The sequence below is a fragment of the Oncorhynchus mykiss genome, chromosome 8 (genome assembly GCF_057628025.1).
Source record: "Oncorhynchus mykiss isolate SJ-2025 chromosome 8, ASM5762802v1, whole genome shotgun sequence".
NCBI classification, from domain to species: Eukaryota; Metazoa; Chordata; class Actinopteri; order Salmoniformes; family Salmonidae; genus Oncorhynchus; species Oncorhynchus mykiss.
In genome coordinates, this window is record NC_143029.1 from 15,070,937 (window position 1) to 15,094,645 (window position 23,709).

Here is a 23,709-nt window from a genome sequence, read left to right on the forward strand (position 1 = left end):
ACGGATTGAGGTTGTTCTGGGGGCAAAAGGGGAGGGTGCAACTCAATATTAGGAATGTGTTCTTAATGTTTTGTACACTGTGTTTATAGGGAATAGTGTAGAATTTACACTCATACAGTGCCTTGCGAAAGTATTCGGCCCCCTTGAACTTTGCGACCTTTTGCCACATTTCAGGCTTCAAACATAAACATAACATAAAACTGTATTTTTTTGTGAAGAATCAACAACAAGTGGGACACAATCATGAAGTGGAACGACATTTATTGGATATTTCAAACTTTTTTAACAAATCAAAAACTGAAAAATTGGGCGTGCAAAATTATTCAGCCCCTTTACTTTCAGTGCAGCAAACTCTCTCCAGAAGTTCAGTGAGGATCTCTGAATGATCTAATGTTGACCTAAATGACTAATGATGATAAATACAATCCACCTGTGTGTAATCAAGTCTCCGTACAAATGCACATGCACTGTGATAGTCTCAGAGGTCCGTTAAAAGCGCAGAGAGCATCATGAAGAACAAGGAACACACCAGGCAGGTCCGAGATACTGTTGTGAAGAAGTTTAAAGCCGGATTTGGATACAAAAATATTTCCCAAGCTTTAAACATCCCAAGGAGCACTGTGCAAGCGATAATATTGAAATGGAAGGAGTATCAGACCACTGCAAATCTACCAAGACCTGGCCGTCCCTCTAAACTTTCAGCTCATACAAGAAGAAGACTGATCAGAGATGCAGCCAAGAGGCCCATGATCACTCTGGATGAACTGCAGAGATCTACAGCTGAGGTGGGAGACTCTATCCATAGGACAACAATCAGTCGTATATTGCACAAATCTGGCCTTTATGGAAGAGTGGCAAGAAGAAAGCCATTTCCTAAAGATATCCATAAAAAGTGTTGTTTAAAGTTTGCCACAAGCCACCTGGGAGACACACCAAACATGTGGAAGAAGGTGCTCTGGTCAGATGAAACCAAAATTGAACTTTTTGCAACAATGCAAAACGTTATGTTTGGTGTAAAAGCAACACAGCTCATTACCCTGAATACACCATCCCCACTGTCAAACATGGTGGTGGCAGCATCATGGTTTGGGCCTGCTTTTCTTCAGCAGGGACAGGGAAGATGGTTAAAATTGATGGGAAGATGGATGGAGCCAAATACAGGACCATTCTGGAAGAAAACCTGATGGAGTCTGCAAAAGACCTGAGACTGGGACGGAGATTTGTCTTCCAACAAGACAATGATCCAAAACATAAAGCAAAATCTACAATGGAATGGTTCAAAAATAAACATATCCAGGTGTTAGAATGGCCAAGTCAAAGTCCAGACCTGAATCCAATCGAGAATCTGTGGAAAGAACTGAAAACTGCTGTTCACAAATGCTCTCCATCCAACCTCACTGAGCTCGAGCTGTTTTGCAAGGAGGAATGGGAAAAAATGTCAGTCTCTCGATGTGCAAAACTGATAGAGACATACCCCAAGCGACTTACAGCTGTAATCGCAGCAAAAGGTGGCGCTACAAAATATTAACTTAAGGGGGCTGAATAATTTTGCACGGCCAATTTTTCAGTTTTTGATTTGTTAAAAAAGTTTGAAATATCCAATAAATGTCGTTCCACTTCATGATTGTGTCCCACTTGTTGTTGATTCTTCACAAAAAAATACAGTTTTATATCTTTATGTTTGAAGCCTGAAATGTGGCAAAAGGTCGCAAAGTTCAAGGGGGCCGAATACTTTCGCAAGGCACTGTAGGACACTGAAAATAGTGCATCAATAAACTACAGCTCCTTTTTAGGAGTGGAACTTTATTTAACGGTGCAACTATTTCAGGTGAGAACTTATAATGGGATCACCCTAGTCTTTTTTATTTTTATTGTTTTTTAAAAGTAATTTTCAAGTTTATTGGACAGCGACAGTTGAGAAAGACAGGAAAATGAAGAGGAGAAATGGTGTGCCTCTCCGCCAGCGCTGGCATACAGATGTAGGATCTTAATTTGATCAATCTTTTGTTGCCGAGAATTTTCCTGTGCAGGAGGAAACGCAAACTTGTGCGTTTTCGAGGTTTAAAAAGGCTTCTAAAGTGTGTACTTTCCACTTTAAAATGTCAGACATGATTTGCCCTAATGAAAAATGTATCAACTCCTACAAAAAATAGCCATTGATTATAATCCCCATAATAATTCACATTTCCTGTTGCTGCAGGATTATTTTCCTGCTGTAGAAAACTGGGTCAAATTAAGATCCTACATCTCTACATGTGTGCCCCGAGGCAATGTTTGCTAACGCCAGACCACCCCGGGATACAGCACACTAGTCTTAACACTGATAATATCCTCTATATCTGTCTTCAGATCCCACCTGGCTCTCCACTAACCTGGGAGTGCTCATCTGCATCGAGTGTTCTGGAATCCACAGGGAGATGGGTGTCCACTACTCTAGAATACAGTCTCTCACACTGGACGTCCTGGGAACCTCAGAGCTCCTGGTAGATACTACAGGCTTTTAGGATTGTATTTTGACAGACTTTTGTATTATAGTATAGTTAGTAAGATTATTAGTAGTGTGGTCCCCAGATCTGTTCATGGTGTCTTGACAACTCCTATGGTCATTGTCCCTGTTCGTCACAAACAAATCTGGGACCAGGCTAGATTAATAAAGGCTGAGCAGATACGAAATTGACGTGTGCTCTACCTGGTCTTCCCCAGCTGGCTAAGAATGTAGGGAACGCAGGTTTCAATGAGATCATGGAGGCGGACCTGTCTGCACAGAGCGTGACTAAACCCAACCCCTCCAGTGACATGTAAGTAACAGACTGCAGGGCAGGACACACAAAACAGGAACAACACTGAATAGATTTCATTTCACATTAAGTCAAAATACGTTTCACTTCTTTTTTTTATACTTTTTATAGTCCTGAGTGTCTTAGGTTATGTCCAAAATGACACACACTTCAATGGGCCCTGGTCTACAGACACCCTAGTTCGAATCCAGGTTATATCACAACCAGCCGTAATTGGGAGTCCCATAGGGTGGCACAGAATTGGACCAGCGTCGTCCAGGTTTGGCCGGTGTAGGCCATCATTGTAAATAAGAATTAGTTCTTAACTGACTTGCCTAGTAAAATAAAGGTTATTTTATATACATTTTATATACATTTTTTACAAATAAAAGTAGTGCACTGTGCTGCTGAGGGGAGGACGGCTCATAATAATGGATGGAACCGAGCGAATGGAATGGCAACAAATCATGTGTTTGATACCATTTTACCCCTTCCACTCCAGACATTACCACAAGCCCGTCCTCCCCAATTAAGGTGCCACCAACTTCCTGTGCACTAATATATAAGGGAGAGGGGTGCCAATTTGTATGCAGGTTTGCACTTGTTTCCTGTCTCTTTCCTGGTATTTGATCATCTATCTGTCTGGGCTCTTGTCTCCCTCAGGCAGACGAGGAAGGACTACATCACAGCCAAGTACACGGAGAAGCGTTTTGCTCAGAGGAAGTGTGCGGACGTGGCGTCCAGGCTGCACGTCCTGTGTGAGGCAGTGAAGACCCGAGACATCCTCTCTCTCATCCAGGTCTATGCTGAAGGAGTGGACCTGATGGAGACCATCCCGCTGGCCAATGAGCATGTGAGATGATTGACACTGGTTGCGTCCCAAATGGCACCCTATTTCGTACATAGTCCACTACTTTTCACCAGAGCACTATGGGCCCTGGTCAAAAATAGTGCACCATATAGGGAATAGGGTGCCATTTGGGAAGTAGACATTGCCTTCTAACAGTGACATGAGAGAAACATTAGTCTTGAAGTCCCTCATGGACTTAAAAAGCTTGACTGGTTTTTCTAGTTTTTGTGTGATTTGTTTTTGTGTGATTTGTCATATTTGAATGCCTCTGATTGGTAGGTATATTGGCTATATGTTTCTAACTCTGATGTTGTCGAACTGTTGTCTTGAGTTGTCATTGTTTCATGCCCTCAGGAACCGGGTGAGACAGCACTACACCTAGCAGTACGAATGGTGGACCGCAACTCCCTCCATATTGTGGACTTCCTGGCCCAAAATAGGTACTAAAGTACTGGGTGAAAAGATGCTGGTTTTATAGCTTATAGTAGCAGAAGCAAACAAGCTCTCAGATATCAAATGTGAAGAGGGGAAGTTATTTAACAGCATATAATGAAATATTTAGATAGGAGCAGAAGTTGTTCTCCCAATAATTGTCAATATCAATGAACGCCAGCGTTGCCCCCTTGTGGTGATAGTTCTCAGCTGCGTGTCTAACTTAACTTTTATTTTTAGGTTCCAGAAGTCCTCACAAGGATAGTAAAATAAGGCTTTTAGGCTTAGAGGTTAGGTTTAGGGTTAGAGTTAGAATTAGGGTAAGGGTAAGGGGTTAGGAATAAGGGTTTGGGGTTAAGGTTTGGTTAAGAGTAAGGTTTAGAGTTAGGGAAAATACGATTTTGAATGGGTATACATTTTTTTGTCCCCCACTTGGATAGTAAAACCAACGTGTGTGTGTCTCTCTCTGTCTGTAATCTGTCTGTGTGTGTAAGTGGGAACCTGGAGAAGCAGACAGCCAAAGGGAGCACGGCACTGCACTACTGCTGCCTGACCGACAACAGTGAGTGTCTCAAACTGCTACTGCGGGGCAGGGCCTCAGTCAGTATTGGTAAGCACCCTCATAGGATCATCTGCATCCCAAATGGCACCCTATTCCCTATATAGTGCACTACTTTTAATCAGGGCTCATAGGCTCTAGTCAAAAGTAGTGCACTATATATGGAATAGGGTGCAATTTGGGATACAAACCCATCAACAAATGATAAAGGGCTGGTCAAGTCCCATAGAAACACGTTATTGAAGCTCTGGTTGGTTTGTCTGTCTCTGTGTGCAGCCAACGAGGCAGGAGAAACACCAATGGACATCGCCAAGCGCCTCAAACATACGCAGTGTGAGGAGCTGGTGAGTGTAGGCTTGCAATGTAATCTGAAGGTCATAGACATTTTACCACAATGACTGCATCCCAATTCTCCACCCTTTTCCCAATGTGTTAACTTGCACACTTTTCTTCGTGGATTTAACAATAGAGAAAACTCCCCCCAGACAATGCTTACACCGTTCATATGCTTTTAAATCCATGACAGGGAGAGGGCAAAGGCACACTTTTGGAAAAGGGTGGAGGATTAGGAAACAGCCTATAAAAATCTGAAGATCCTCTTTATTAGAGGGTCCATGGTGCCATATGATCAAGATGGGTAACAGCAGATAGAGGTTGACTGTACGTTTGTTTGTCTTTGTGGTGTTCAGCTGACCCAGGCCGAGACGGGGAAGTTCAACGTCCACGTGCATGTGGAGTATGAGTGGCGGCTCAGCAACGACGACGACCTGGACGAGAGCGAAGATGAGATGGAGGACAAGGTGAGTTAGTTGACCTTTATTTTGGTTTGATTTATTAGGATCCCCATGATGACAGACTTACTGGGGTCTGACATGTAACGAAAAAAACATTAACATTACAAAAACGTTAAAATGTATATACAGTACCAATCAAAAGTTTGGCCACACCTACTCATTCCAGGGTTTTCTTCATTTTTACTATTTTCTACATTGTAGAATAATAGTGAAGATATTAAAACTATGGAATCATGTAGTAACCAAAAAAGTGTTAAACAAATCAAAATATATTATATATTTGAGATTCTTCAAAGTAGCCACCCTTTGCCTTGATGACAGCTTTGCACACTCTTGGCATTCTCTCAACCAGCTCACCTGGAATGCTTTTCCAATAGTCTTGAAGGAGTTCCCACAAATGCTGAGCACCTGTTGGCTGCTTTTCCTTCACTCTGCGGTCCAACTCATCCTCTGCGGTCCAACTCATCCTGTTCTTGGCCAGCTGCATTTTAACTAGGTCTTTCTTTGCAGCACTTGACCATATGACTGGACAATAATCAAGATAAGATCAAGCTAGAGCCTGCAGGACTTGCTTTGTGGAGTGTGTGGAAAATTGCTGTATGGTTGAATCATCGGCATACATGGGGACACATGCTTTGTTTAATACCAGTGGCAAGTCATTGGTAAAAATAGAAAAGAGTAGAGGGCCTAGAGCTGCCCTGCGTTACACCACACTTTACATGTTTGACATTAGAGAAGCTTCCATTAAAGTAAACCCTCTGAGTTCTATTAGATACAGTAGATGACCCTGAATCCACGATATAGCAGAGGTTGAAAAGCCATAACACATACACTACCGTTCGAAAGTTTGGAGTCACTTAGAAATGTCCTTGTTTTTGAAAGAAAAGCACATTTTTTGTCCATTAAAATAACATCAAATTGATCAGAAATACAATGTAGACATTGTCTCAACAACAGGTTGTGGTCAATAATATCAAAGGCTGCACTGAAATCTAACAGAGTGGATGGAGGCTGTTATAGCAGCAAGGGGGGGACCAACTCCATATTAATGCCCATGATTTTGGAATGAGATGTTCGACGAGCAGGTGTCCACATATTTTTGGTCATGTAGTGTATATGTTTATGACATCCCAGGGGAATCGGTGCTGCCTACTGTATACCAGACACACTTGGTATGCATATAAGCTGTTCTATGCTGTGTATGTAGGCTATGCTATGCTTTGCATGTAGCATATCACCATCTGTTTCCAATTGTTAAAAAAGATGGCATCGATATCATTAGCAGGCTAGTAATGCTCTCTACCTGTACGTCCTATCCCCCATAACCAGCCCATCCCCCACAGACGGTCAGAGCAGGAACGTCCTGTCAGCTGTTTCGTCCCAAACAGTGGTCTCATGGGTCCAATGCCTGGTGGTCCCAACATGGCCTCCCTGGCCCGTGACGCAGCCAGCCTGGCCAGAGACAAGCAGAGAGCCCATCTCCCCAGCATGATGATGAACAACGAGACCTATGGCACCATCCTGGAACTCAGCCCCCCTCCCTCCGGCGTGCCAGCGTTACCGGTGGTACCCACCCCTCACCTTCCCCCCAGGACAGCCACCAAAGGTCAGTCGGACGACAATGAGCATAGGTCATAGGTCATGCATTAGGTCAGGGGTGTCAAACTCAAGTCCTGGAGGGTGTCTTCTGGTTTTTGTTATATCCTTTCGTTAGGTTCTAATTATCAGAGTAAGAACTCAATGGACACTATGAAAGCTCAAACCAAGTTTATTCTTCCCAAAGGATCAAACAGCTGAATCGAACACAACACGTTTACCATAGTGGTGGTATTTGTACCCCACTTTGGGTGGAGTCTCCTCCATCTCGTTAAACATTGTATCTTTATTGCTAGGCAGGAAACTAAGTGATACGGCAATAAACTTTTCCTCTCCCTTAACGTGACTTGACCTGACCTCGACCCCCTTCATCTCTAATCCATGACTCTCTCTCCCCTTATCAATGCCTGCCACGTGATCGTTTTCCCTACACTCAAAACATTCCAAGCTTAATTGCATCCACCTTCCTCCTACAGATAACCTCAGGTCCTCAGGTCTCTAGTATAACTAATGATGCATAACATTTAAAGGTCAGAAATCCAAACCCATCAGTCCCCCCTTTTTTTTTAAATATTTGACATCATACTGTTCAACATCACATAAACTTGGAAATTACTTATAAATGGACAAACGATGATAATAAAACATGAACAAAAAAATAAATAAACATGATTAACATTCACAGTGAGGTTTACAAACGCAGAGATTTATGGCCTCTGTTCTATGATCCCACCATACACAATCTTATTTCCCTTTAGAACACTGATCATAAAATGTAAATCTTTCATAACAAAACAACATAAAATGTCTCATGAGATGAAAAGCCCCACAAGGTTTTCTGAGTTACCCGGAGTGTTTGGCCAGATACTTTTTTATTTGTTTCCTCTTTAGAATCCATTCCCCAGGTGTTTCGCCTACATTCTTTAACCCAAAATACTTTTTTCTGTGGCAAATTTAGACAATTTCTCATCATAACGAATCCGCGATATTTGAACCCTGGCATCTATTAATAAGTTGTGCAAAACGTGTTCTCATCCGTCTTCCTTCACATAGAAACTGTAATCTCTATAAACCACTATCGATCGAACCGATACTGATACCATATGTGAAAGTTTCCTGTCCCGCTACTTTCAGAAGGTTTTGTTGCTGCTCTTTTGAAAAAGAGGCAAACGCTTGCATGGCAGCATCTCCTCCGAATGCAACAGGCTCCACTTCCACTCTACACTTATTATCCCAAAACCCAACGGCCCCACATCTAAAACAGGGATCTATCTCCCTATGCTTTGGTGTTTTTTCGCTACTTTTCTTTGCCTTACCTTGGCCATTGAAACCACTGTTGGTGACTTCCACTGTGGCTGTATTAAACCATTGCACGTCTGCAAAGTGAGCAGAGTTATATTCCACTCAAAGCATCCTGCTCTATTTCATCCACAACCCCCGCAATTGATTACCAGTTTCAAACCTGCCATCAAAGCCGAAGTGCAAATTCTGTCTTTCTGTGGCTGCGTACTTCTACTACTTCCGGGTTTATCGGTTTGTATTTTTTGTTGATAGAATGCTGACATCAAAATGTTGGCATATTGAGCTTTTGATTCTGGTTCTATGTCAAGTCACAATTGCCTCCCTGAATTCTCTATCAGATTAGAATGTTCCGTTAGCCAGGAAAAGCTGACCAATTTTATCCCGTTTGCTGAATTTTTCCCATATTTGAGCCGAATTGGTAGAATGCTTGTGCGCTTCTTTCAGCGCCTCCATGGCTTAAATCCTCTAGTTCCACTTTACAGGGAGAATCGGGGCCGTCTGTCACCATTTCAGTAGTTATAATTCCCAAACCTCATCCGACAGTGTCCAGGGTGTTTTCTTCACTCCCGTCTCTACACCTTCTATTAACTGTTTTCCAAGGTAGAGCTACCCACTTCCCCGGAGAATAGTTATGGTATTTGTGCCTATTAATTGGTCACGGCACTTAATACCTTGTATTAGAACCAATACTACAGCGTCTGCAAATGTATTACTGGAAAATACAACCGCCCCAATAGGGCATAAACCAACCTCTCTCCTTATTGCTACTGCTCATATACTCAAATCATGTTATCTTTCTTTTTTTCTAACCCACAGCTACTTGGCCCTCCAGGAATTGAGTTTGTCTCCCCTGCGCTGGACCATTGGTCCTTGAAAGTGTTGCTGGAATAGTGACAAATGGTTGACCCTATGTGACAAATGGTTGACCCTAAATGGTTGACCCTATGACTGTAACCTTGCAGGTCCACGGTGGAAGCAGGCTCCTATGGAGGGGGTGGGTAGACAGAGGTCCTCCTCAGACCCCCCAGACCCTCACACCCCAGACCCCAACAGCTCCATGTATGGTAAGTGCACTATATCATACTACACAATAAATAACACAATTATAACTATGTGATGGTGTCACGATCGTCGTAAGCATACTCGGACCAAATCTGATCTGGGTTCCCCATATTTAATGAAACGCACAAAAACAATAAAGAATAACCGAAACGTGACGTTCTGGAGTGCTCACAGGCAACTACACAAAAAGAAGATCCCACAAAACACAGTGGGGAAATGGCTGCCTAAATATGATCCCCAATCAGAGACAACGAAAAACAGCTGCCTCTGATTGGGAACCATACCAGGCCAACATAGAACTAAACAACCTAGAATACCCACCCTAGTCACACCCCGACCTAACCAAAATAGAGAATAAAGGGCGGGGCGTGAAAGATGGATAGATAGATTGATATCACTCTCCTCTCTCCATGTAGTGCTTCCTCCAACTGCTCCCCCTCCCCCTGTGAACAAGAGGACTAATGTGATGGAGCCTAGAGGCCATAAGACTGGTCCTCTACCACCTTTACCTCCAGTATTACCTGGGCCTCAAGTGCCAACGGTCATCCCAGGAATACCAGTCCAACCAACAGCACCCCCCTTCAAACCCACACAGCCCCCTCCTGTCCCCGCACACCCCCCTCCTGTCCCCGCACACCCCTCTCCTGTCCCCGCACACCATCCCAGCAGGAGAGCCACAGGGCCCAAGTCACCTAAATCACCGACTAGGTAAGAACTGGGGCAGAATTTATCAAGCATCTCAGAGTAAGAGTGCTGAATTAGGATCAGTTTAGTATTTTAAATCACAATGAATATGATTACGTGGATAGGGGGGACCTGATCCTAATTCAGCACTTCTACTCTGAGACGCTTCATCATATGGCCACTGACCATGGAAGGATCATGTTTTGAATTCTTAAACTGCATCCTCATATGATCTCATTCAAGAGTATTGCATATTATGTGTAGATAACCTGTGGATAGATGGATACAGTAGATGGATGGATGGATGGAGGGATTGGTTTCACTCCCCGTTCTCCATCTAGTGATTATCAGTTAACTAAGACCATTCATGTATGTGTGGGTTCAGTTCAGATAAACCCGCTCCTAAAGGACCTCTCACCAGGACTGCTGGACCAACTGATGGACCAGGTAAACAGACAAATACAATTATTATAAAATATGAAATAACTGGTCTGTTCTGATTCAAAGAGCTTTAATGTACAGTTGAAGTTGGAAGTTTACATACACCTTAGCCAAATACATTTAAACTCAGTTTTTCACAATTCCTGACATTTAATCCCTGTCTTAGGTCAGTTACGATCACCACTTTATTTTAAGAATGTGAAATGTCAGAATAATAGCAGAGAGAATTATTTATTTCAGCTTTGATTTCTTTCATCACATTCCCAGTAGGTCAGAAGTTTACATACACTCAATTAGTATTTGGTAGCATTGCCTTTAAATTGTTTAACTTGGGTAAAACGTTTCGGGTAGCCTTCCACAAGCTTCCCACAATAAGTTGGGTGAATTTTGGCCCATTCTTCCTGACAGAGCTGGTGTAACTGAGTCAAGTTTGTAGGCCTCCTTGCTCGCACACGCTTTTTCAGTTCTGCCCACAAATGTTCTATGGGATTGAGGTCAGGGCTTTGTGATGGCCACTCCAATACCTTGACTTTGTTGTCCTTTAGCCATTTTGCCACAACTTTGGAAGTATGCTTGGGGTCATTGTCCATTTGGAAGACCCATTTGCGACCAAGCTTTAACTTCCTGACTGATGTCTTGAGATGTTGCTTCAATATATCCACATAATGTTCCTTCCTCATTATGCCATCTATTTTGTGAAGTGCACCAGTCCATCCTGCAGCAAAGCACCCCCACAACATGATGCTGCCACCCCCGTGCTTCACAGTTGGGATGGCGTTCTTTCGGCTTGCAAGCTTCCCCCTTTTTCCTCCAAACATAACGATGGTCATTATGGCCAAACAGTTATTTTTGTTTCGTCAGACCAGAGGACATTTCTCCAAAAAGTACAATCTTTGTCCCCATGTGCAGTTGCAAACCGTAGTCTGGCTTTTTTTATGGCTGTTTTGGAGCAGTGGCTTCTTCCTTGCTGAGCGGCCTTTCAGGTTATGTCGATATAGGATTCGTTATACTATGGTTATAGACACTTTGTATCTGTTTCCTCCAGCATCTTCACAAGGTCCTTTGCTATTGTTCTGGGATTGATTTGCACTTTTCGCACCAAAGTACGTTCATCGCTAGGAGACAGAGCGCGTCTCCTTCCTGAGCGGTATGACAGCTGCGTGGTCCCATGGTGTTTTTACGTGCGTACTATTGTTTGTACAGATGAATGTGGTACCTTCAGGCATTTGGAAATTGCTCCCAAGGTTGAACCAGACTTGTGGAGGTCTACAAAAAAATTCTGAGGTCTTGGCTAATTTATTTTGATTTTCCCATGATGTCAACCAAAGAGGGACTGAGTTTGAAGGTAGGCCTTGAAATACATCCACAGGTACTCAAATGATGTCAATTAGCCTATCAGAAGCTTCTAAATCCATTACATAATTTCTGGAATTTTCCAAGCTGTTTAAAGGCACAGTCAACTTAGTGTATGTAAACTTCTGACCCACTGGAATTGTGAATTATAAGGGAAATAATCTGTCTGTAAACAATTGTTGGAAAAATTACTTGTGTCGTGCACAAAGTAGATGTCCTAATCGACTTGCCAAAACTGTAGTTTGTTAACAAGAAATTTGTGGAGTGGTTGAAAAACGAGTTTTAATGATTCCAACCTAAGTGTATGTAAACTTCCGACTTATAACGTATGTGCTTTGACAAAGGAACCGAAACGCCTCAGTAATAAACATCATGGAAGGGAAGTAAGCTGCCGTTCTAAAACTTCTTTTACAATTGCGGCTTTATTCTATGTGTTTGGTCAATGAATTGATGATTGCTGTCTCTGTGTGTCTTTTTGTTTGTATGAGCAGTAAAGACTGCACCTGTACCTGGCTCCCCTTTATTCTATGTGTTTGGTCAATGAATTGATGATTGCTGTCTCTGTGTCTTTTTGTTTGTATGAGCAGTAAAGACTGCACCTGTACCTGGCTCCCCTCACAGCTCTGGTCCCACCCCCCCAACACTGAAGCCCCGCGCCAACCACCCTGTAAGCGCCTAATATAATAATAAAATATGCCATTTAGCAGACACTTTTATCCAAAGCAACTTATGTGTGCATACGTTTTCGTATGGGTGGCCCTAGCGGGAAAGGAAACCACAATCTTGATGTTGCTAACGCCAAGCTCTACCAACAGGACCTGACCTCAGCCAATTATTAGCTCCTGACATTAGCCAATTAGAGCTGTGCAATCACTACCTCACACACAGACTATTATAGCAATACAGTAATATCACATTTACACTGATTATGATCAAGTCATATTTACAGTCTTAGGATTTACCATCAGGACTGATTGAACACAAAAATCTAACATTGTCTTGTCTCACTTTGTATTAATTGGCCTTTTTCGCACTCAGAAACAGAAACCCAAGAGAGTGAAAGCCATCTACAACTGTTCTGCTGATAACTCAGATGAGTTAACGTTCACAGAGGGAGAGGTGATCATAGTGGATGGAGAGGAGGACCCGGAGTGGTGGGTAAGTACTGTGTATATATATATATATACACTCACACACACTCACACTCAAGTGTTGTCATATCTGTACTACTGACTGTATCCTGTCCTGTGTATATTACAGTTTGGACATATGGAGGGGGAGCCGACCAGGAGAGGGGTCTTCCCTGTGAAATTTGTACACTTCATCACTGACTGATGCATCTGATGGTGTGACCGAAGCTGTCTCTCGCCTCTAGGCTGTCTTTATCTATGGCTGTATCAGAAGAGGCTGGTGGGAGGAGCTATAGGAGGGCAGACTCATTGTAATGGCTAGAATGGAATTGATGGAACAGAGTCAAGCATGTGATTTCCATATGTTTGATACTGTTCCATTTATTCCATTCCAGACATTATAATAAACCCGTCCTCCTACAGCTCCTCCTACCAGCCTCCACTGGTCTTTATGTGAGACTGTGAGTGAAAAAGATGTGGAATGTGCACTGTGTGTATGATGTTATTCTCATGCATCCAAACGTCAAAAGAAAATGTCTGCTTCCCAAATGGTACCCTATTCCCTAAATAGTGCACAACTATTGACCAGAGTCCTATGGGTCCTGATCAATGGTAGGGCACTGTATAGGGAATGTATACTATGTGACCTGCCAACAGAATGTTCTACAATTATGGAAAATGTGTGACAAACTATGTAACAACATTAACCAAATAAGAGGCAAGGAGAAAACTGTTCAGCCCGCACCCAAAGTGTTGAGAAACTTCAGTTTGTTGGGACAACTGGAAATAACTGGAGAAAGATTCTGGTTAGACTATGGCTAGAATTCAATCCAATCGCACTTCGTCCACACTGTGCATTTTAAAGGCAATGTTCCCTCGTTCGCGGAGACCACATTCATGGTATACGCTGCACATGTCGGCTTAATCAAAGATGACCTTTAAATGGTGTGTTGTCCCTCAGATCCAGTAATGTGTATTGTGTTATTAACTCAATGGGTATTGAAAGAGTAAACTCATAATGTAATAAAAAACATATTGTACAGACATTCAAAGTTTTCTACATATTACATAGTCATTAAACTGCTGTGAATCACAAACACTTGCCACTGTGCATGGTCATCCCTGACCACCTCTGCTGATGGGAAATTGATATGTTTGATCCTAACATAGAAAAAAATCTAATTTATCAAGAAAGCATTTGTGAATATATATCATGCTATTGAAAGGGTTACAGGGTAACTCTGTATGTACATTGTTGTAGCTGTACAATCATCTTCCCTCTTGTTCTTTACAAGGTCATTCAAACTTGAAATGGCTCATTGTGTGTTTTGTCTTCAATGCATCATGTTATGACGGATCAGTATAGTGGTCACTCTACTTACACGTACTGTAATGACAGTCCAGATGATGATGATGAGGACATGACAGATCATAGCAATCTAATAACTGCTCTTGCTGCTATGCCCTAAAATGTTGTTACAACACTGGTGTCGTGCCGAAAATCTCCCCCCTGCCAGAACAAACTTCACGTCAGGATAGGCAACCGAAATGAATAATTAATGTATGTGTGTTATATTAAACATAGAGGAGGGAGTAAAATGTTGGCAAGCAATAAACATTTCAGAACAATTATGGCTGAATTATTATCCTTCCACTTTCAAAAATACTAATCGAATAAGACATGGGAGAGATGAGGAATTTTGTCGAAGAGATTTATTTATAGACTAATACAAAATCAGTAGCAGATTTAAGTACAGGCGACATGGGCAGCCGCCACCAGCGGGCGAGGCTGCTGAAAGGGGTGCTCGCCCAGGGCGCCATACAAGCTAGAACCTCCACATACACTTGGAAACAAATAGCTGAACCGAAAACTGCAGGCAAAAACGCTTTTTGCTACTAAGATCAGTGAAATGTTAAACTGATGGAGTGAAGAGCAGAAATGTCAACTAGCAAGCAAGTCGCAGCAATGACTCTGTCAATCACCACATTCTTATCGGCAGACTCAATAACCTTGGCTTTTTAAATGACTGCCTTCGCCTGGTTCACCAACTACTTCTCAGACAGAGTTCAGTGTGTCAAATCGGAGGGCCTTTTGTCCGGACCTCTGGCAGTCTCTATGGAGGTGCCACAGGGTTAAATTCTCGGGGCGACTCTTTTCTCTGTATACATCAATGATGTCGCTCTTGCTGCTGGTGATTCTCTGATCCACTTCTACGCAGACAACACCATTCTGTATACATCTGGCCCTTCTTTGGACACTGTGCTAACAATCCTCCAAACGAGCTTCAATGCCATACACTCTGTCCGAGGCCTCCAACTGCTCTTAAACGCAAGTAAAACTAAGTGCATGCTCTTCAACCAATTGCTGCCCGCACTCTCCCGCCCGACTAGCATCACTACTCTGGACGGTTCTGACTTAGAATATGTGAACAACTACAAATACCTAGGTGTCTGATTAGACTGTAAACTCTCCTTCCAGACTCACATTAAGCATCTCCAATCCAAAATGAAATCTAGAATCGGCTTCCTATTTCGCAAACAAAGCCTCCTTCCCTCATGCTGCCAAACATACCCTCATAAAACTGACTATCCTACCGATCCTTGATTTTGGCAATGTCATTTACAAAATAGCCTCCAACACTCTACTGGATGTAGTCTATCACAGTGCCATCCATTTCGTCACCAAAGCCCCATATACTACCCACCACTGCGACCTGTATGCTCTTGTTGGCTGGCCCTCACTACATATTCGTCTCCAAACCCACTGGCTCCAGGTCATCTATAAGTCTACGCTAGGTAAAGTCCCACCTTATCTCAGCTCACTGATCACCATAGCAACACCCACCCGTAGCACGCACTCCAGCAGGCATATTTCACTGGTCACCCCCAAAGCCAACACTTCCTTTGGCCGCCTTTCCTTCCAGTTCTCTGCTGCCAATGACTGGAACAAATTGCAAAAATCACTGAAGCTGGAGTCTTATATCTCCCTCTCTATCTTTAAGCATCAGCTGTCAGAGCAGCTTACCGATCACTGTACCTGTACTCAGCCAATCTGTAAATAGCACACCCAACTACCTCATCCCCATATTGTTATTTATCCTCTTGCTCTTTTGCACCCCACTATCTCTACTTGCACATCATCATCTGCACATCTATCACTCCAGTGTTAATGCTAAATAGTAATTATTTCACCTCCATGGCCGATTAATTGCCTTACCTCCGTTATTGTCCAAAGATGCCCAAGTCTTTTTACCGGGCTAAATATGTAGCTAGCTAGTTGGTATTTCCAAGTAGTTAGCCAACTAATTTACTATGCATTCTATGAGTTCTCATCAAGATGCATTTTTTATTTTGCTGTCAAAATATTGCCATAATGCGTGCTTGTTCTGAATCTGTCACAACGTCACTTTGTGTCAAAGGTCATCATCAGACAGTCGACTCCCTCCAACAGTGGAGCTGGACAGGTCATGCATCATTCTGGAGTTAATGGGGACCAAAAATCATGGCAATGTAACACACCTTCAGTCATAAACTCAGCAAAAAAAGAAACAACCCTCACTGTCAACTGCGTTTATTTTCAGGAAACTTAACACGTGTAAATATTTGTATCAACATAAGATTTAACAACTGAGACATAAACTGAACAAGTTCCACAGACATGTGACTAACAGAAATGGAAAAATGTGTCCCTGAACAAAGGGGGGGTCAAAATCATGGAGGGATTGTGCCTTCCTGGTGTAACTCGGGCAGTTGTTGTTGCCATCCTGTACCTGTCCCGCAGGTGTGATGTTCAGATGTACCGATCCTGTGCAGGTGTTGTTACACATGGTCTGCCACTGCGAGGCCAATCAGCTGTTCGTCCTGTCTCCCTGTAGCCCTGCCTTAGGCGTCTCACAGTACGGACATGACCATTTATTGCCCTGGCCACATCTGCAGTCCTCATGCCTCCTTGCAGCATGCCTAAGGCACGTTCACGTAGATGACCGTGCCTTAGGTGTTTTTCAGTCAGTAGAAAGGCCTCTTTTATGTCCTAAGTTTTCATAACTGTGACCTTTATTGCCTACCGTCTGTAAGCTGTTAGTGTCTTAACGACTGCTCCACAGGTGCATGTTTATTAATTGTTTATGGTTCATTGAACAAGCATGGGAAACTGTGTTTAAACCCTTTACAATGAAGATCTGTGAAGTTACTTGGATTTTTATGAATTATCTTTGAAAGACAGGGTCCTGAAAAGGGGAAGTTTCTTTTTTTGCTGAGTTTATTTGTCACACAAAATGTGTGAGTCAAACTTCAATAGAAGTAACCTGATATGCTCAATCGTTTGCAGCTGGACTGGAATTCACCAAGGACGGGATGGAACGCAGGCCCTCTCCCTGTATCGATTTGATCAACCCGGCTGAGACAGACCTGCTTCTCATCAGCGAGTATGTCTTCCTTCCCTCTCATCTGTTCTGTAGAAAACACAATACACAAAAGAAAACATGTATTTTTTAACAAGTGATTTTTATTGGACAAATCCAGGTAGTCCCCCGTTTCAGTATGGGGATACCTAGTCAGTTGTACAACTGAATGCATTCAACTGAAATGTGTCTTAACTCCACCCTTCTGAATCAGAGAGGTGCAGCGGCTGCCTTAATCAACCTCCACGTCATCGGCGCCTGGGGAGCAGTTGTTGTTGGGGGTTAACTGCCTTGTAGGGCAGAACGGCAGATTTTTATCTTGTCGATTTGGGAAAATCGATCTACACAGCCATGTCTTCAGGCCAAAAACTACAGGATGCTGCTGAGTAGATTCGTTGTAGAGATGCCATCATCCATTATGGACAATTAGGGTTCACATGGTGTCGGTGACTGTCTCCGTTTTTCCTCCAGATAACATCTCTGCAGACGACATGCTGCACACAGAGACCAACGTGGATGAGAGCATGGAGAAGATCGAGGCCATCAACCTCTACGAGGTGAAAGAGGTGCCCGGCATTATGTTATGCTGTTACCACGCGGGTCATGTCCTGGGCACAGCCATGTTTATGATGGAGATAGCAGGGGTAAAAGTGAGTACTGAGTTTAGAAAATGAGGAGAGCTTTTTCAACTTCTTCTTGAAAGGTTCCATTGGTTCATGATTTCCCCTGATTTTGTCCAGTTTTATTATTCTTGAATATCTCCTCATCTCCACCTTGTTTTTGTAGATGTGCCATTATAAAGTGTAATCATCTCCCCAATGCATCACATAGATACAGAATGTGTTGTTTAATCTGGCCAGTAGATGGCACCCATATGCTGGACAAATGTTCCTGTACAAGGCCATTCATGCAATGTTGTTTTCCATGTCTCATCCCCGTGTTTGCCTTGGAAAAAGGCCAGGAATTTCTGCTCATCCTGGGTGAGATTCTCCAACCAGTCCCCACTTCATCCTGCTTATAGAGCAGGGATCTTCCTCTGTTCTACAGCTCCAGTCACTCTCAATCATGGAAGAGTTCACTAGGAACCAAACGACACACGGCCTCCAATCAGAAACACACTTTTCACTTTCCGTTGCGTGCTCTAATGAACACAAACCCTTCTCTAGTGTGTGTGTGTGTGTGTGTGTGTGTGTGTTTACACAGAGGCGTACTAGCATAACCACCCAGAGCGTCATGACATTCCCGTCTAGTACGCATAGTCTCTGGCTGAAAGAAGTGCTGCTTACCAGACCTACATCAATGCTGTGAACGACAAGATCTGCAAGGCCATCAATGTCAACAACCCCTTTGTCTTCAAGCACATCAGCAACCTCATGGTGGGTAACATTAATCAGATGAATGTTCAGCCTCCGACCACAGGGCACTACAGAGGGTAGTGCGTACGGCCCAGTACATCACCGGGGCCAAGCTTCCTTCCATCCAGGACCTCTATACCAGGTGGTGTCAGAGAAAGGCTCCAGCCACCCTAGTCATAGACTGTTCTCTGCTACCTCACGGCAAGCGGTACCGGAGCGCCAAGTCTAGGTCCAAGAGGCTTCTAAACAGCTTCTACCCCCAAGCCATAAGACTCCTGAACAGCTAATCAAATGGCTACCCAGACTATTTGCATTGCCCCCATCCCACCACACACTGCTGCTACTCTCTGTCATTGTCTATGCATAGTCACTTTAATAACTCTACCTACATGTACCTATTATCTCGACACCGGTGCCCCCGTGCATTGACTCTGTACCGGTACCCCCTGTTGCCCCGCTATTGTTATTTACTGCTGCTCTTTAATTTTGTTATTCTTGTCTCTTACTTTTTTTTTCCTTAACTGGTTAAGGGCTTGTAAGTAAGTGTTTCACTGTAAGGTTGTATTCGGCATGTGACAAATAAAATTTGATTTGAGTGGCCCTCGGTCCATGCTAACTCTGCTGTACCCCTCGGTCCATGCTAACTCTGCTGTACCCCTCGGTCTATGCTAACTCTGCTGTAGCCCTCGGTCCATGCTAACTCTGCTGTAGCCCTCGGTCCATGCTAACTCTGCTGTACCCCTCGGTCCATGCTAACTCTGCTGTACCCCTCGGTCCATGCTAACTCTGCTGTACCCCTCGGTCTATGCTAACTCTGCTGTAGCCCTCGGTCCATGCTAACTCTGCTGTAGCCCTTGGTCTATGCTAACTCTGCTGTACCCCTCGGACTATGCTAACTCTGCTGTAGCCCTCGGTCCATGCTAACTCTGCTGTACCCCTCGGTCCATGCTAACTCTGCTGTAGCCCTCGGTCCATGCTAACTCTGCTGTACCCCTCGGTCCATGCTAACTCTGCTGTAGCCCTCGGTCCATGCTAACTCTGCTGTACCCCTCGGTCCATGCTAACTCTGCTGTACCCCTCGGTCTATGCTAACTCTGCTGTAGCCCTCGGTCCATGCTAACTCTGCTGTAGCCCTCGGTCCATGCTAACTCTGCTGTACCCCTCGGTCTATGCTAACTCTGCTGTAGCCCTCGGTCCATGCTAACTCTGCTGTACCCCTCGGTCCATGCTAACTCTGCTGTACCCCTCGGTCCATGCTAACTCTGCTGTACCCCTCGGTCTATGCTAACTCTGCTGTAGCCCTCGGTCCATGCTAACTCTGCTGTAGCCCTTGGTCTATGCTAACTCTGCTGTACCCCTCGGACTATGCTAACTCTGCTGTAGCCCTCGGTCCATGCTAACTCTGCTGTACCCCTCGGTCCATGCTAACTCTGCTGTAGCCCTCGGTCCATGCTAACTCTGCTGTACCCCTCGGTCCATGCTAACTCTGCTGTACCCCTCGGTCCATGCTAACTCTGCTGTACCCCTCGGTCCATGCTAACTCTGCTGTACCCCTCGGTCTATGCTAACTCTGCTGTAGCCCTCGGTCCATGCTAACTCTGCTGTAGCCCTCGGTCCATGCTAACTCTGCTGTACCCCTCGGTCTATGCTAACTCTGCTGTAGCCCTCGGTCCATGCTAACTCTGCTGTACCCCTCGGTCCATGCTAACTCTGCTGTACCCCTCGGTCCATGCTAACTCTGCTGTACCCCTCGGTCTATGCTAACTCTGCTGTAGCCCTCGGTCCATGCTAACTCTGCTGTAGCCCTCGGTCCATGCTAACTCTGCTGTACCCCTCGGTCTATGCTAACTCTGCTGTAGCCCTCGGTCCATGCTAACTCTGCTGTACCCCTCGGTCCATGCTAACTCTGCTGTAGCCCTCGGTCCATGCTAACTCGAAGGTAGCCCTCGGTCCATGCTAACTCTGCTGTAGCCCTCGGTCTATGCTAACTCTGCTGTACCCCTCGGTCCATGCTAACTCTGCTGTACCCCTCGGTCCATGCCAACTCTGCTGTACCCCTCTTTGATGACGGCGGGCCCAGTGTGGTGATGGCGTCTCCAGATATGATGCAGAGCAGTCTGTCCTGAGAGCTGGTGCAACGACAAAAGGAACTGTCATCATCGCCGTATACTGCGTAGAGGATACCCTCACCAAGTTGGGGCTCAGTCTTCAACACGTCTTAAGTTGCCCTTTTAAAGCAGACATTGCTCAGTCACGGTGACACGTTACACCAACAATAATCCTACAGTGTGGATTCATTTCAAGCCAAACTTTGTGATGAAATATTTATAATCAAATGACAGAAAGAACACAATAACAGAATGAAGTCATTTAAAGACTAAGCTATGAGTGTGTATGATCTGTTCATGAGTTGACTGTTTCTCTACGACTATCCTCAGTACATCATGTCAGAGCCAGAGGAGATCACCACCACATCAGGACAGGAGCTGCAGATGTCAGTGGACTAGAGAGGAGAGGGCTGTATTGGTTAGAACATTTCTCCTCTCCCAAAATCAGGGAAAGGATTTTTTTTCTAGAATGCAAATAGGGCAAGCCTATGACCCTCCACATCTCTCAAGACGTCTCCACTTTTAAATAGCACCTGGGCCAGCACAGGTGAAACACCTTCCCACTAACGAGATGGCAACCAGGGCAGGACTACCTGACATGGCTCCTTGCTGTCCCCAGTCCACCTGGCCGTGCTGCTGCTCCAGTTTCAACTGTTCTGCCTTATTACTATTGGACCATGCTGGTCATTTATGAACATTTGAACATCTTGGCAATGTTCTGTTATAATCTCCACCCGGCACAGCCAGAAGAGGACTGGCCACCCCACATAACCTAGAGAGGAACCAGGCTTCTGCCTTTCTAGGGAGTTTTTCCCCTAGCCACCGTGCTTCTACACCTGCATTGCTTGCTGTTTGGGGTTTTAGGCTGGGTTTCTGTACAGCACTTTGAGATATCAGCTGATGTATGAAGGGCTATATAAATACATTTGATTTGAGGTGTAACATATACTGACTAACGAGGTGACACCAGTTGGTGCGCAAAACATGGTAAAATCCAACCTCAAAACATAAATGGGAAAACCAAAGCCTGTAACACCTTCCCACTTAAGACAAATATCCTATACTGAAAAATATTATTGCAACAATTTCAAAGATTTTACTAAGTCACAGTTGAGAAAATCTGTCAATTAAAATACATTGAGCCATAATCTGTAGATTTCACATGACTAGGAATACAGATGTGCATCTGTTGGTCACAGATGGGCCTCACAATGGACCTCAGGATATCGTCACGGTATTTCTGTGCATTCAAATAGCCAAAATGCAATTGTGTTTGTAGTCCGTAGCTTATGCCTGCCCATACCATAACCCCACCATGGGGCACTCTTTTCACAACAGCAAACCACTCGCCCACACAATGCTATACGTGGTCTGCAGTTGTGAGGCCAGTTGGATGTACTGCCAAAGTCTTTAAAACAATGTTGGACGCTTATGGTACAGAAATGAACATTCAATATTCCAGCGACCACGCTAGTGGACATTCCTGCAGTCAGTATGCCAATTGCACACTCAAAACTTGACATCTGTGGCATTGTTTTGTGTGACAAAACTGCACATTTTAGAGTGGCCTTTTGTCCCCAGCACAAGTCGCACCTGTGCTGGATCATGCTGTTTAATCAGTTTCTTTTTATGCCACACCTGTCAGGTGGATGGATTATTTTGGCAATGGAGAAATGCTCACTAAAGGATGAAAATAATTTGAGAGAAATAAGCTTTTTGTGCATATGGAACATTTCTGGAATCCTTTATTTCAGCTCATGAAACATGGGTCCAACACTCTGCATTCTATATTTGAGTATATTGTTGGACAAGTTTGCGCACCAACAGAAAACTTCCATCTCACAACTTAAATGCATCACCTTCGCCAATGTAAACATGGCATCTACTGGCACTCAATGAAATAAAAAAGGCACCCACTTTTTGGTAAATATAATCACTTTATTTTCTTATAGCTGCTGAAAACTCATAAGTTAATAATGTATGTTTCTAAAACTCATCCCCCTGGAAAGAGCGCAACCACAGCATTGAAAAGTGCTAACATGCTCCAACAGATTTGTTGCCCTGCAACAACCTCTCAGTATTCTCAAAGTACCTTTGACATGATGTCCAAACACAAGATCATTCGGACTAAAATTGAGATATTCCTGAACAACCACCCGCGCTGTAAACAGCACAAGACCCCTTCATCCCAGTCTCTCAAACGCAAAGCAGTAAGCTCTCAACATAGACTTCAAAGTCTGATAAAATCTCAAGAGCACCTTGAAACTCTGGGTGGTAGGCACTAGAGGGGCAGTGGGTAACACCCAACTATTGTAGCACTTGCTGGAAGATTTGCATTTAAATTTAAACCTTGGTCCGACTGCACTACCTGCGGAAGTCAAAACGTTCAAAATAATTTCACCATAGCCTTAATGTTGGAAGCTGTGATTTTCCTCAGGGAAACAAGTGGCAGTGCACATAATGGTCAAGAGATACTAATTATCACTCTGTTTTGGGCAAAGGAACAATACAATCCACCAGAACACTGCTGAAAGGTTTGTCAAGAGCAGGATTAGGCTGCAACGGTGCAACCGGTACAGCGTGGTTTGGTTTAACCTTCCGCTGGCAAACGCAGCAGGATTTACAGTAAGACATCCTGTTTCAGACCAGAATAAGTTATGCAAGAAACGGTCATACGTCTCGAACCCAAGAAGGACTGCCTATCACATTGTTTAAAATGTTTGGAGACAGCCGCAGGAATACGTAATAGGGGGTTTTAATACTCCACCCAATATATAACATGACATGAAAAGGCACGGGGACGAAGCCCAAAACAAACATGTATACGAAAACACAGGGATGTAACCCAAACAAAAGAGTGAGGTTA

At 43.9% G+C, this 23,709-nt stretch overlaps 1 protein-coding gene across 3 annotated transcripts in view; it reads left to right on the forward strand.

Moving 5' to 3' along the window:
• LOC110529443 (arf-GAP with SH3 domain, ANK repeat and PH domain-containing protein 2) overlaps positions 1-14,609 on the forward strand; it is a 40,293-nt gene extending 25,684 nt beyond the window's left edge. For 2 of the 3 annotated variants that reach the window (XM_036984828.2, XM_090242620.1), the window contains exons 15-28: positions 2,350-2,483; positions 2,704-2,798; positions 3,441-3,630; positions 3,982-4,067; positions 4,554-4,669; positions 4,895-4,962; positions 5,308-5,418; positions 6,742-7,018; positions 9,273-9,374; positions 9,789-10,080; positions 10,442-10,503; positions 12,438-12,517; positions 12,889-13,008; positions 13,111-14,609. In XM_036984828.2, the coding sequence (XP_036840723.2) occupies positions 2,350-2,483; positions 2,704-2,798; positions 3,441-3,630; positions 3,982-4,067; positions 4,554-4,669; positions 4,895-4,962; positions 5,308-5,418; positions 6,742-7,018; positions 9,273-9,374; positions 9,789-10,080; positions 10,442-10,503; positions 12,438-12,517; positions 12,889-13,008; positions 13,111-13,185 (1,808 nt within the window). In that variant the 3' untranslated portion in view covers positions 13,186-14,609. Of the gene's footprint in view, positions 1-2,349; positions 2,484-2,703; positions 2,799-3,440; positions 3,631-3,981; positions 4,068-4,553; positions 4,670-4,894; positions 4,963-5,307; positions 5,419-6,741; positions 7,019-9,272; positions 9,375-9,788; positions 10,081-10,441; positions 10,504-12,341; positions 12,518-12,888; positions 13,009-13,110 lie in introns of those variants that run through there. The other variant, XM_090242621.1, reaches the window with a different exon arrangement.
• Positions 14,610-23,709: the final 9,100 nt, after the last annotated feature.